Source organism: Eleutherodactylus coqui, chromosome 3 (genome assembly GCF_035609145.1).
Source record: "Eleutherodactylus coqui strain aEleCoq1 chromosome 3, aEleCoq1.hap1, whole genome shotgun sequence".
Taxonomy (NCBI): domain Eukaryota; kingdom Metazoa; phylum Chordata; class Amphibia; order Anura; family Eleutherodactylidae; genus Eleutherodactylus; species Eleutherodactylus coqui.
This window is the reverse complement of record NC_089839.1, coordinates 205,436,484-205,449,551: the sequence shown is the minus strand read 5'-3', so window position 1 is coordinate 205,449,551 and position 13,068 is coordinate 205,436,484. Positions and strand designations below refer to the sequence as shown.

At 49.7% G+C, this 13,068-nt stretch overlaps 1 protein-coding gene across 3 annotated transcripts; it reads right to left on the bottom strand.

Annotated features, from left to right (window-relative positions):
* Positions 1-3,312: 3,312 nt before the first annotated feature.
* Positions 3,313-12,999, bottom strand: MON1A (MON1 homolog A, secretory trafficking associated). Of its 3 annotated transcripts, XM_066596867.1 has the most exons (7): positions 12,862-12,999; positions 11,042-11,188; positions 10,769-10,897; positions 10,263-10,697; positions 8,832-9,597; positions 5,428-5,575; positions 3,313-5,019 (listed from the first exon to the last, which is right to left on the bottom strand). In XM_066596867.1, exons 3-7 carry the CDS (start codon positions 10,890-10,892, stop codon positions 4,879-4,881), a joined length of 1,614 nt encoding a protein of 537 aa, XP_066452964.1. In that variant the 5' UTR covers positions 10,893-10,897; positions 11,042-11,188; positions 12,862-12,999; the 3' UTR covers positions 3,313-4,878. The 3 variants fall into 3 exon arrangements, with proteins under 3 accessions (XP_066452964.1, XP_066452962.1, XP_066452963.1); XM_066596865.1 differs by having other exon boundaries at positions 10,769-11,188; XM_066596866.1 differs by having other exon boundaries at positions 10,769-11,188; positions 12,848-12,990.
* Between the last annotated feature and the right edge of the window lie 69 nt (positions 13,000-13,068).

Sequence of the window (13,068 nt, the reverse complement as noted above, 5' to 3'; positions counted from 1 at the left end):
ACATTATGATTTAAGGCTGTACAGCTCTAATGTTGGAAGACGTCCGTCGGCGTTCTCTTACTGCATATTGCCAGCCTCTCTGCTGTCGGAGCCTATCCAACGTGTCACCTCATGCAGTACTGGCTTTAGCCAGCAGATAGTGCCGTTGTATAATGGCAGAAAAAGAGTAAGCCCCCTAGGAAAACCAGGATACATATTGGATTGGAAAGGGTTAACATGACACCAGAAGTATCTTACCAGAACCAGACATATAGTTGTTTAAAGTAGAATGAGCTCTGCTTATCCCAAACTGCAATGTCCTTTTCCCACAGAACAAACAGAGCTCCCCTAAACTGCTGGGGGGTTAAAGGGCACTGTAAGAGAATCAGATCCTGTCAGGTCCTGTTATATCATCTTTGATTATAGCCATTATATGGTAGATATTAGTTCAAATGTGCATAAAACTCCTCCTGACCGGATGTAAAAGAGCTATCCGCTGAAATGGTTTTTACTTAGTTATGTAACTAGTCCCCCCAGTATATAGACATTGTTTAGTATTACCTTGGTTAGTTATGCCTTTCCATTTGAAACTCCCTGGAGTCAGCCTCCTCTGGTGGGTCATGTGATGTTATTCTGATCACCTGAGAATTACTTGACTTTATCTTCTCTCAAGAAGTCCGTTTTTCAGTCAGCAAAATTCCTGTGTGCTGGACCCTACCACACAAGCTATTTAGAGGGGGACATAAAAACTATTACAGTTACAGATGATGATTAGAGGGCTCCTGTCAGATAGTTATAATGAAAGAGATCACAGCTCATGCTCTTGACTGTATACTTATGGGCGGTAGCTTATTTAGGTGGATATAAATAGGTAATGATAATTAGTGTCCTCCCAGCAGGCAGTCATGGTACAGGCATATATGCTCTGTTAATACATCATGGGATTAATAGCACAGAATAGTGAAAAGAGAAAGCAGGGACAACTCTCAACACTAAGATGGTACCTGAAAAGTATCAGATAGGAAAGTGCACTGCATGGAAGTGACTGCAATACAAAGAGGAGACCTCCAGAGTGTGACAGACAATCAGGTCAGGGGGGTAAGGAGTAGCCCTTTAATAACCCAGTTATCTACCCAGTAGAAGAGCATCCTTAACTCTGTTGTTAAAGGGCTACATTCCGTATATATTAATAAACTAATGTTCCTTTTTTTAGTCATTTCTTTCTTTCTAAAACTCCCAGCCAGGGGCTTAACTAAAGGCTCATGGGCCCTGGTGCAAAATTTTATTCTGGAGCCCCCCAACTTCTCTTAACCCCTTAACGCAGAGGCGTAACTTGAAGCTGCTGGGCCCCAATGCAAAACCTGTAACAGGGCCCCCAACTATAATGCTTTATTCATAGTACTGGGCTCCCTATATGGAGAAGAGAGGCCTTATGGGCCCCCTAAGGCTCCTGGGCTTGGGTGCAACCACATCCCCTATAGTTACGTCGGTGCTGCCTGTCTTTTTTCCTTCAGCTAGTCATGTAATCTCAGTTCTGACCAGCTCAAATTGACCTGAGGTTATGTATTAAACTTCTAGTCAGTTTCTTAGGCCTCTTTCACATGAGCGTTTCATCGCAGCTATTTTGCCGCGATAAAATGCCATCTGAACCATTGGATTCCAATGCATTTGTTTAGATGGGAAAGCGATTTTCCGATGCGTAAAATCGTGCGGCTGGAAAAGCTAGAGCATACGGTGTGCATTCCGGCTGGCCGCTCTTAAAAGATGCCGGAAGAGATAGAACTTGTCCTATCTTTTGCGGGAATATGCCGGCTGTTCTCATAGACTCCTATGGGAGCCTAAGAGAGCTGTCAGAAAAGGAAAGGGGCAGGGAGCTTAGCAGCGGCTCACGTTGCTAGAGTTCCTTACCCTCCCCTTGCCGGCAGCTCCCATAGTCTGGGGAAGGAGTTAAACACAACTTTCTACTAAAGCTCTCGCCCTGTGCTACCGCCTCCCCTTGCCGGCAAGAGGCAAGACACCAGCTCTGCTAAGCTCCTGTCCCCTCACTTTGCCAGCAACTAGCAAGGGACAGAGAGGGGGGGGGGATGGGAAGGGCATTCAGCAGAGCTGAACTTTCTCCCCCAGCCAACAGTATTCCGGGCAGTGGTATGGGTGAGAAAACGGGAGATGCAGCCGCGACTTGGTCGCTGCTACGTCTTGTCCATGCGATTTTTGGCCACGATGCAGGCGCTGAAAAAAAACAAACAATCGCAGCTCCCGCGTGAAAGAGACCTCCGTTTGAGTAATGCTATTACATGGATCCTACCACAGAAACTGCTTAAAGGTGGATTGCAGGCACTTCTATCACAGTTATTGATGATGATCACACATTTCCTGTCACACAGTTAAAATAGAGGAGATCAGAGCGCATTCCCATGACTGTATATTTATGGTCTGTAGGTTATTTAGGTGCATATTGAAAGCAATGATAAACTCGCCCCCCCTTCCCCACACACTCACAGGCAAAAATTGTTCAACTTTAACTAATGCTGGGGTGATGCATCATGGGATAGATTGACAGGGATGGTTAAAAATCCCAGCCTCAAGATGGTTTCTGATAAGCAGGACCCAGGAGGCTGCACTGCAGGGAAGTGGCTGCAATACACAGAGGAGATCTCCAGAGTGTGACAGGCAATCAGGTGACGGGGGCAGGCATGGAAATATGTGTTTTGGGGCCCTTTTACACAAAACGATTACAGTTCAGTTTATCATACGAATTTGAACGATAATCACTCAGCGTAACGGCTGCCAGAGATTAGGCGAAGAACGATAATTTGATCGCTTACCATTCAGCTTATGCAAGCATAAGAATCAAACAATGAGCGTCCCGTGTAAACAGGTAGCTGTTCATTTACTAACGACTGCCTGTTTACTGTGGAGGCGGGTGGCTGGATGCAATCTCCGGCCTGCTCCACCTCCATTCACGGAGCGATCATCACTTCGGTGTGAAACACATCTACAAAAAAAAAAAACACACCCTAATGTATTTATGTGGCTGTAAAAATAAAGTTATGATTTTTTTTCTCAGCAGGAAAAATGAAAACTACAAAAAAAAATAAATAAAAAAAACAGCCAGAAGGGGATAAGATGGAGATGGTTCCTCGCTCGCCTACAAGAAAGTAGTTGTTGAGAGAACAGAAAGGATTAGAAAACTTCAAGACAGAAATCCAACATGGAGCGCGGCAGAAGATGCTGGTTGTTCCCAGACAGCCACACGTATAATTTTGTGCAAGAAGGGGAACTTAAAAAGGAAATATCCCGGTAAGTGTAGAAATAAACATCCAGACAACCGTGTAAATAACAGGACGCACTTTATGGGACTCTACACATCTCATACAGAAAAGAGCCAAGCAACTCTTAAAAGTACACCGCAACTCCTGATGTAACACATCCAAGTACTGCACCTGAGTGATGTCACATCTTAGGGCTAGTTCACACGGTCATATTTGCGCAGCGTATTACACGCATAATACACTGCGCTGCATCCCCATTTGCATGTGGGTATTCAGACCAGCGTATGGTCACATGACTAAAAACCAAAAACATCGCAGCATGTCCTATTTTGTTGTGTACTACACACCAAAGTAGCCCATTGAAGATAATGGGGTCACGTAAATGTGCACGAAACCTGCATATTTGCGTAAGAAGCGAATAAGCTTTGCGGTTTTTTTGCCCACGTAAATACATGTAAGAAAAAACACAGATGGGCTGAGAAACATAGTGAATAGAGGTTTTTTGGTCCATGATTATGTTGCATAGTCATAGACTGAAAAAAGCACGGCAGTGTGAACTAGCCCTTATACTCCAGTCACACCCAGAGCTGCACTCACTTTTCTGCTGGTTTCACGATAGCTCTAAAGCTGCAATACTTCGCTGCTGGTTCTGCGCCCGTCCTGCTAAATTACAGAATCACCTGTAGCTACAACTACATAACTCAAAACACAGTACAGCATACTGCTGGATGGATTAGGGCTGCAGCTCTGGATGTAACTGGAGTATCAGACATGATGAAGCAGCAGAATTGTGACTGCAGCCCTGGCTGTTTCTAGAGTATAACGCATAATGTCGTAGCAGAAATGTGATAGCAGCTCTGGATGTTTTTGGAGTCTAAGCATATGTTCACATGGTGTAATCCGATGCAGATCTTTCTGCAAGGATTCCGCCTCTATAAACCGCTACATAAATCCGCAGTTGAGTTTGTGCTATTGTTTGGCTGGGAATCTGCATGCAAATGTATGCCTTTGAAATGGGCAAATCCACGTGCAGATTTTCCAAAGCAGAATTGGAATGAAATCCCCGTCAAGAAGCAACATACCATTTTTTCCCCACAAGCAGATTTCAAATTCGCATGCAGAAAAATTCTGCAGATTCCAGTTGAAACCAATGGGGCGCGGATTTGATGTGGATTTTGTGCCAGTTCTGCATTCAAATTTCCAACTTGTGAAAAGGGCAAGACATGATGTAACTGCAGCTCTGGATGCGACTGGAGTACAAGACCTGATTGTAGCTCCGTTAATATCATTGCTTCACTTCAGATCTTGTTAAAATAATTGCAATCATAAAACATGCAATATGAAACAAGACGTGTAATGTGGCCGCTGCCACCCCTGACATGTGCAGCGTACATGTGAGGATCGGCAGCAGCACACGGGACGCGACCCCATTTTATAATGTAGTGTTCGTTATAAAGTATGTGCATCCAGCACAGCAGAGATCAGAAAACCTGATGGTCGTTGAGGTACAAACATTATAAGCGTCTCTGCGGCGCTTTGTCCTTGGCGCGAAGTCAGTGCATGTGGAGATACCGCTGGCTGAGGCTCCATCATCTTTGGTCACAGGGTGATTTGCGGCAGCACAGTATCAATACGTGGAGGAGCTCAGGATGAACAGTTTCTCCTCCTCTTTGCGGATCCAGCGCAGAAGACGGGAGACGCCATTTACAGCTGAAGACTTAGTTCCCAAGGGGCTGAAACAGACGTAGAGTTCAAAGGCCTCCGTCACCTGCAGAAAACACAAGAGCCATAAGACGTTGCATCCTCCGACTGCTCACATTCTTCAGGACCCCGATTGGTGGATTGCCTGGGAGAAGGAATGGCGGTCATACTGGTCATAATGTGAGCAGTAAGGAGAAATGTAAGTTATGTCACGCTGCGGTAATACAGCCGCTTCTACAGTCACATGGAAAAAAGAAACCCTCTGTACAAGATCTCTGCTTTCTGACAATGAATTGAAACATTCTAGTTGACATCAGCAAGGCTCATTACACTATATCAGAATTCTTTTGTAACAAGCGTCTCTATTCATTGACAGCAAGTAAAGGTCTTGAACATGGTGAGAAATTGAAACACAGAGTCTATTAGAAAGCAGAAAACCAGAGCGGCCCCTTAAGAGGGTTCTTCTTGTACTTACCCAAGCCAGGATGTTCTCTTGGGGCCCTATGTGGTAGATAGTTGTGAGTGGGTGCGAGCTGCAGTGGGCACGGCCATGCAGATATTGGTACAGCGACACCAGACGCTTCTGTTCTACCTCCGTGTTGTATGGAGCGGTCATCGCCGGACTGTGGAGGACATGACATGATCATGAGGAGCGGCATCACGTAAGAAAATAACCCCAACGTGGAAGTGATGAGTGTGCATAAAGAAGGTCTCCAGAGAGGTCAGCAGGAGCCATGCAACAATCCCAAGATGAGGGGCTACTACTTGCTGCACAATTCTGGCAGTCTCTGGTATCTTTGCGCCATCGCTCCGATGCATCCTGCTGTCCCTGGCTTCTAAAGCTGCTCTAGATGTCTGCTTTAGGTGAAGCTCGTCTCCTACAGCATTTCTAGTGGGACCCAAGAGATCGGCGGCGTGAATAAATATCTATTGTCAAAGCGTAAATCCACATGGGATGGAAATGACGCAGCTTGGATTTGTACAGGTAAAAATCGGCAGCACAAGACACTAGCGGACACGCCGATGAGATTTTAAACATCTCCCCCACATTCTGTGAAACTTTTGCACACAAATATTGACCTGCAGTGCGGATTTTAGAATGTGCGTGCCGATTGCCATCGCAGATTTCAATACTTTCAATACACAAGGATTCTTATACAGGGGACGATTGTCAGGTGTTTTAGCGTCATCCCAGTGATAATCGCTCTGGAGAATTCACAAAGAAGCAAGTAGCACTCAGTGAATGGAGGTGGGCAGGAACGACTCCAGCACACCCGCCTCCTTTCACAGTAAAGAGGCCGTCGTTCATAAATGAGTAAGTGCCTATTTCCACAGGCTGATTTATCGATCAGTTGCTGCGGGCATTTACACTAAATGATGATCAGTAAGATTCCTTGATCCAGCGAGATCGGCTGACCTGCCCAAAGGACCATTGTACTGTCTTCTGTACATGAAGCTCCATCTTGTGACCAAAGAATCCGACATTTTTCTAACAGACCTCGTCTTTCACATCCTACTTGCTGTCAGTGAACTGGAACATTCATGGTTTACATCCAAATGTTGATAACCCATCTAAACATTGTCGTACTCGCATAGCTGTCCTATGGTCCTCCGGGCACCTGCACTGTATACAGAGCAGACACTCAGATCTGCTGATTATGAACTCCAGACTGATACAATGTATCAATGCAGGTAACATGTACCAGAGGATTGCCCACACTGGATACAATTGTAACAAACCCTCAGCTGTGGGCAGGACAAGGCCATGATAGGTTTAAAGAAATAAAAAACCTAACAGCAAGCAGAATTGAGACACGTCTATTAGGCGTCATGCCCACGGGCACGCACGGATTCTGAGTGTAAATTCCTGCCGTGCCTGCAGACAAAAAAATAAACTTACTCACGTATCTGGATGCGGCGCAGGTCTCTTCCTTCTGCGCGGCGGATGCGCTTTTTTTTTTTTTTTTTAATTTCCTGCTTTCACGCAGATCTGCGGCACGTCCGCAGTATCAGCTGCGGGCGTGCCATGGACCGGACGGCTTCCATTGATTACAATGGGAGCAGTCACTGCGGGATCCGCAGAAAAATGGAGCATGCTGCATTTTTTGCCCGCGTGCGATCCGCATGCGGAAAACAAGTGACATTCGCAAGTATTTAAATACCTGATAGTCTATTGGCATATTGAACTGCAGATCATCGGCACGGGTGACCTACAGGGATTCTATAGTTCAATTATGCCCGTGGACATGACGCCTTAGGGTGTGTTCACATGTAGTGGATTCAGTGCAGAATTTCCGCAGTGGAAAAATCCACACCAAAAACCATGTAAAAATTTCCACCACTGGTGCATATTTTGAAGCAGGTCTGCAGTAGACTTCAGCCCTTTAATTGAAAGGGTGAAATCTGCTAGAGATCCATGTCAATATCTGCACCCATGGTCCGGATTTTGATACAGAATTCGAGATAGATTTTGGTGCGGATTTTTTCACTGCAGAAATTCCATACCAAATCCGCTATGTGTGAAAGCGCCCTTAGGCCTCATGTCCACGGGGAAAATCAGATCCGCTGCCGATTTGTAATGTGGATTTGGGCTGCGGATGCACTGTAATTGTCTTTTATTTTTCATGTGGGAGATCAATTGAGCTATGTGCTCTATGAGCCCCCGCACGCGTGATCCGCACCTAAATGGAGCATGTCCATTTTTTTTCATGCTCCAGAAATTTTTTTATTTCACTTTTATTGACCATCCGCGGGTATTTATCTCCCCGCGGGTGATCAATGTATTCCTATGGGGCGCGGATCCGTGTGCGGGAAAAACGCTCCGGATTTTAATTCTTAATTTGCCCGTGGACATGAGGCCTTAGGGTTCCTTCCCACTGGCGATCATGATTTTGCCGCGAGAAAAACACAGCAAAAATCACGTCTTTTTCCCGCGATTTTTGAGTGGTAGCGCTGCTTTTTCTCGCAAAAACATCTCTGCTACTTGCAATTTTCTTGCTTTTTTTGGTGCAATTTGTGCCGCAATTTTTAGTGCGAAAGTCAATAGGACTTTCTAGTGTTAAAAACGCATCGCACAGAAATTGCAAGTTTGTGCTATGCGATAAAAAAGAGGCTCCATAGGGAAAGACAAGTGATGAAAATAACGCAAAACGTTGGAAATAGGACATGCTACTTTTTTTTAGCGCAACATCACATGAATTAAAACATTGCAAATGTGGAGGAAGCAATTGAAAATCATTGATTTCACAATTCTGCGTTTTCACTCACTCTCGCCATTGTGAAGGTGCCCTTAGGGTATTTTCACACGGCGGAATATCGGAAATTTGCGCATGAATTCTGCCTTAAAAAAAAGAACAACATGTCAAAATCCATGTCTTTTTGGCGTGGTTTCTGGCTCAGATCCACACATGGAATTTGCCCTGTCAGTGGAGAAAAACCACATACGGAGTGCCGACGCGGAAACTAAAAAAGTGACATCTCGTCTGCATCTGCGACACAAATATGTGGCAAAGCCGTGAATTTCTGCAGGGATTTTAGAGGCAAAATCTACGTGGAAAAAAATCTGTGGCGGATTTCATTGGGTGACCGTTCCCTTGGGGTACATTCACACGTAACAAGTTCTGGTGCAGATCCACATCAACATTTGTGTCAATGGTGAAGATTTTAATCTGGAATTTAGTCTGAACTTCCCGCACCAATTCCACTACATGTGAACATACCTTTAAACACAAAGTAAAGCTTAATTTACGATAAGACCACTTGTAAAATTCTTCACCCCTACCCCACCCCGTAGCCCAGTTTATGGTTTTCCTGAAATAAGGTGATAACACATAGCTGTTGACGGGTGGCGCTGATCTGCGTCCTGATCGCCCCTCTTACCTGGTGAAGAGTCTGGAGCTCTTGGATTTGTACAGGAAGTGTCTCAGTTCCGGGATCCCAACTTGTGCCACGTCATAGAGCGAGTTACTTAGGGCTTCCTTCAATGGCGTCCAAGTCCCTCGTTTCTCCAGCCGCTCCATTATCTTCTTCTTGCAGTTGGAGACTGTGAAGAAGTCCTCGCGGTCGGTGGACACCATCAGGAGGAGCAACTCCGGCTTGTGGCTCAGATAGGAGATGTAAGTGTGGAAAAAACCAGACGGGTTAAACTTTGGGAGACACACAGGGGTCCAGGCCTCGCCCTCACGGAAGGAGCTGGACGAGGTCACCAGGTTGAAGAGCAGGTGGATGTCGATGGGGTGCAGGTACTGGTCCTTCTTCCTGACTAGTGTGACCAGCTGCTGTGCGGACATCAGGATGGAGAACACCAGGCTCTTGGCCTTGGCTTGTTGGAGACAGTACGTGGCCGCGTCCCGCAGTCCTGAGGTTAGAGGTAGACAGCGCACGGAGGCCAGGAGGAAGCTGGGGTCGGTGTCCATGGAGTCTAGCAAGTTGTCAGTGATCCGCTCTGAGCCGGAGAGGAGCCGCCGCAGGTCGTAGCTGGGCCGTTGCTGGAACAGGTGGTGGAGCTGAGTCAAAGTGACCAGGCTGACGATCTGGTAGTAAATGTAGAGCAGCTCCTGTGCGATCTCCTGCTCTGACTGACGAGTGTGCGACACGGAGACCAACACCAGCGGGGAGCGCCGCACAAACACCACCGTGTACCCATCTGCAGGAGGAAGGTAATATGTAATAGAGATATAATGTAAAAGCCGGGGGATACCCCTTCCCATCCCATCACCAACAGGGGGAGTTTAGAAGTCAGAATATCAGCAGAGGTCACCTCCCCCACTGCTAAGTTTGTCAGTTATGTCTGGTTCTGGGAAAGCTGGATGACAACCACTATGGTCCTCACCTAGCTGTTCTGGAGTCTGGAATGGTGAATGTGCCTGTGGTGGGGGTGGGGTGGTATCGGCGTATAACCAGGGACAGCGGAGGGTCATCCAGCCATCCCGGAGTCCTGGTTGGCTTATGAGGGGTGGGGTATCACTAGGAGTCCAGGAGAGAGGATAGTCACCTGAGTCCTGGATAGCAGATGTTGGGGGATATAACCAGGGAGAGCAGAGAGTCACCCAGCTGTCCCACAGTCATAGAATGGTAGAGTTGGAAGGGACCTCCAGGGTCATTGAATCCAACCCGAGTCCTGGATAGCAGATGTGAGGGGTATGACCGTATAACCAGAGGGAGCAGAGAGCCACCCAGCTGTCCTCGAGTCCTGCATGGCAGATGTGGAAGATATCACCATGTAACCATGAATTAAGGAGAGCAGAGTCACCCAAAGTTAGCAGCCTGTTCCACCAACTACTGGAGGTGCTGGACCTCAGAGTCTGGTACCTGCATGAATCGAGCGGATGGCATTTTTTTCCGTCTCCAGAAACGATACGAGCGCCATCATGACCCCGGCTGTGCTGGAGAGCGCCTCCTCGGACCGATAGCGAGAATACACCGGCTTCCCTGCTTCACTCAGCACAAACACATGCTTCTGGTGCTGGTACCAGTCATCCTGCGGATGCAGTTCTCCGTCTGCTTCTTGGATTACAGGGGGTGGGGAGTCACCGCACTCACAGGGCGCCTCTCTGCTCTGCTCGTCGCTGTGGGAGGAGCTTACACTTAGCTGGGTGCTCAGCTTACTGAAGTCCTGAGTGATCTCTTCCATGTTCTCTATTTGCCCCTCGAGCCCAGGACTCGCAGGCTCCATCCCCTCCACCTCTCCAGTGAGATCCTCATATGACTGCGCATGGACAAACATGGCTTCATCCTGGCTGGCCCCTAGGACAGAACAGCAAAGGTCAGAGAGCAAACAAACCCTCCAGAGAGCGGGCTGCAGAGCTTACACTCACCGGGCTCCATTCCTTGGATCAGTGCAGGGGCTGGGCTGTCAGACCGATCATTTCCTGGATCTACAGACAGAGATGATGCCGCCGCCGTCTCCCAGTGTGAGCGTTTATCCACATCTGAAGCCATGAGCTCTTCACAGACAGATGCCGGCAGTCAGGATTAACACTGTGCACACTTACTGCTCACCAACCACAACTCCCAGCATGCTCTGGCAAATGATCATATAAATACAATATGTACAGGACAATCAGTGGATGCGGCAGTCACTCCCGTACCTGGCCGCTCATCAGTCAGCAACTACAGTGCTAATCACTTAGTTTCTGGTGATGGCGCCTACTTTCACAAACAGAACAGCCAGAGGTCAGCGCCTTCTCAGGTGCATTGTGGGGATTGTAGTTATTGGTGCAGTCACTTTCGGAGGCCTGAAAAGAAAAATAAAGCTTAGTGAGACAACGCAGGGTCCTGCAATACCACAACTGGACCAACGCCAAGCCTGGGGGCCCCGCGCCAAGCCTGGGGGGCCCGGCGGCGTGACAGGAGGCCCCGCGCCAGGCCTGGGGGGCCGGCGGCGTGACAGGAGGCCCCGCGCCAGGCCTGGGGGGCCGGCGGCGTGACAGGAGGCCCCGCGCCAAGCCTGGGGGCCCGGCGGCGTGACAGGAGGCCCCGCCCCAAGCCTGGGGGCCGGGCGGCGTGACAGGAGGCCCCGCGCCAAGCCTGGGGGCCCGGCGGCGTGACAGGAGGCCCCGCGCCAAGCCTGGGGGCCCGGCGGCGTGACAGGAGGCCCCGCGCCAAGCCTGGGGGCCCGGCGGCGTGACAGGAGGCCCCGCGCCAAGCCTGGGGGCCCGGCGGCGTGACAGGAGGCCCCGCGCCAAGCCTGGGGGCCCGGCGGCGTGACAGGAGGCCCCGCGCCAAGCCTGGGGGCCCGGCGGCGTGACAGGAGGCCCCGCGCCAAGCCTGGGGGCCCGGCGGCGTGACAGGAGGCCCCGCGCCAGGCCTGGGGGCCCGGCGGCGTGACAGGAGGCCCCGCGCCAGGCCTGGGGGGCCGGCGGCGTGACAGGAGGCCCCGCGCCAGGCCTGGGGGGCCTGGAGGCCTGACAGGAGCCCCCGCGCCAAGCCTGGAGGCCTGACAGGAGCCCCCGCGCCAAGCCTGGAGGCCTGACAGGAGCCCCCGCGCCAAGCCTGGAGGCCTGACAGGAGCCCCCGCGCCAAGCCTGGAGGCCTGACAGGAGCCCCCGCGCCAAGCCTGGAGGCCTGACAGGAGCCCCCGCGCCAAGCCTGGAGGCCTGACAGGAGCCCCCGCGCCAAGCCTGGAGGCCTGACAGGAGCCCCCGCGCCAAGCCTGGAGGCCTGACAGGAGCCCCCGCGCCAAGCCTGGAGGCCTGACAGGAGCCCCCGCGCCAAGCCTGGAGGCCTGACAGGAGCCCCCGCGCCAAGCCTGGAGGCCTGACAGGAGCCCCCGCGCCAAGCCTGGAGGCCTGATAGGACAAATTCCATGTGTGGAATTGTGCTAGAAACCATGTAAAAAAGACATGGATGTTTTTTTTTTTTGTTTATTTGTTTTTTTAGGCCAAATTCATATGGAAATTTCCGATTTTAATTCAGCCAGACTTGAGACCTGACGACATGGCAGCAGCCACGATGTCACAACAGGTAACCGAATATCACAAGAGCCCCAGGTACCATGATTGGAGCCCCAGTGCTATGATAAGAGCCCCCAATACCACAATTGGGGGCCCCACACCATAACAGGAGCCCCAATGCAACGACAGGAACCCCAATATACCAACGGGAATTCCCTACACCACAATTGGGGCCCAATGGCATGAAAGGAGCCAAAATACCAACTCAAGTCACCGCGCCTTGACAAGAGACCCCTCCCAATACTGCAACCATGTTCCCAAGGCCATGACAGAGACTTCACTGATAGACAGGAAGAGCTCATAGACCACCCCAAGACTGCAAATTACTTGACTCAGATGACAGTGTCAGTGCAGCAGTCCCAGCAGACCCTTACCTAGCACCTTAAACACTGTGCAAACCTCATATAACAACAAGATACAGGGAAAAAAAGCACTACATACAATGAGCGACAAACCTAAATCCTAGCATAAGGACTACAGCTCCCAGCATGTCGTGCAGGGCCTGCACTCTGTCCTGAGTCCCGGCTCCTCTCTTCCACAGGAACTACATTTCCCGACATCGCCCGCTGCCCCGCGCCTTGCCAGTCGGGACATGTAGTTTGCACTGTTTAGTTTCCGCTCTTCCTGAAGAGCGAGGACTACAGGTCCCATGATGCAGTGCG

Bases quoted from the DNA above. Each gene is read 5' to 3' on its own strand.
- MON1A (XM_066596865.1), bottom strand. From the start codon at position 10,892: ATGGCTTCAGATGTGGATAAACGCTCACACTGGGAGACGGCGGCGGCA. The intron at 5,576-8,831 runs GTAAGAGGGGCG...TGTCCTCCACAG, and splicing joins AGCTCCAGACTCTTCACCAG to TCCGGCGATGACCGCTCCAT. The intron at 5,020-5,427 runs GTAAGTACAAGA...TGTTTTCTGCAG, and splicing joins AAGAGAACATCCTGGCTTGG to GTGACGGAGGCCTTTGAACT.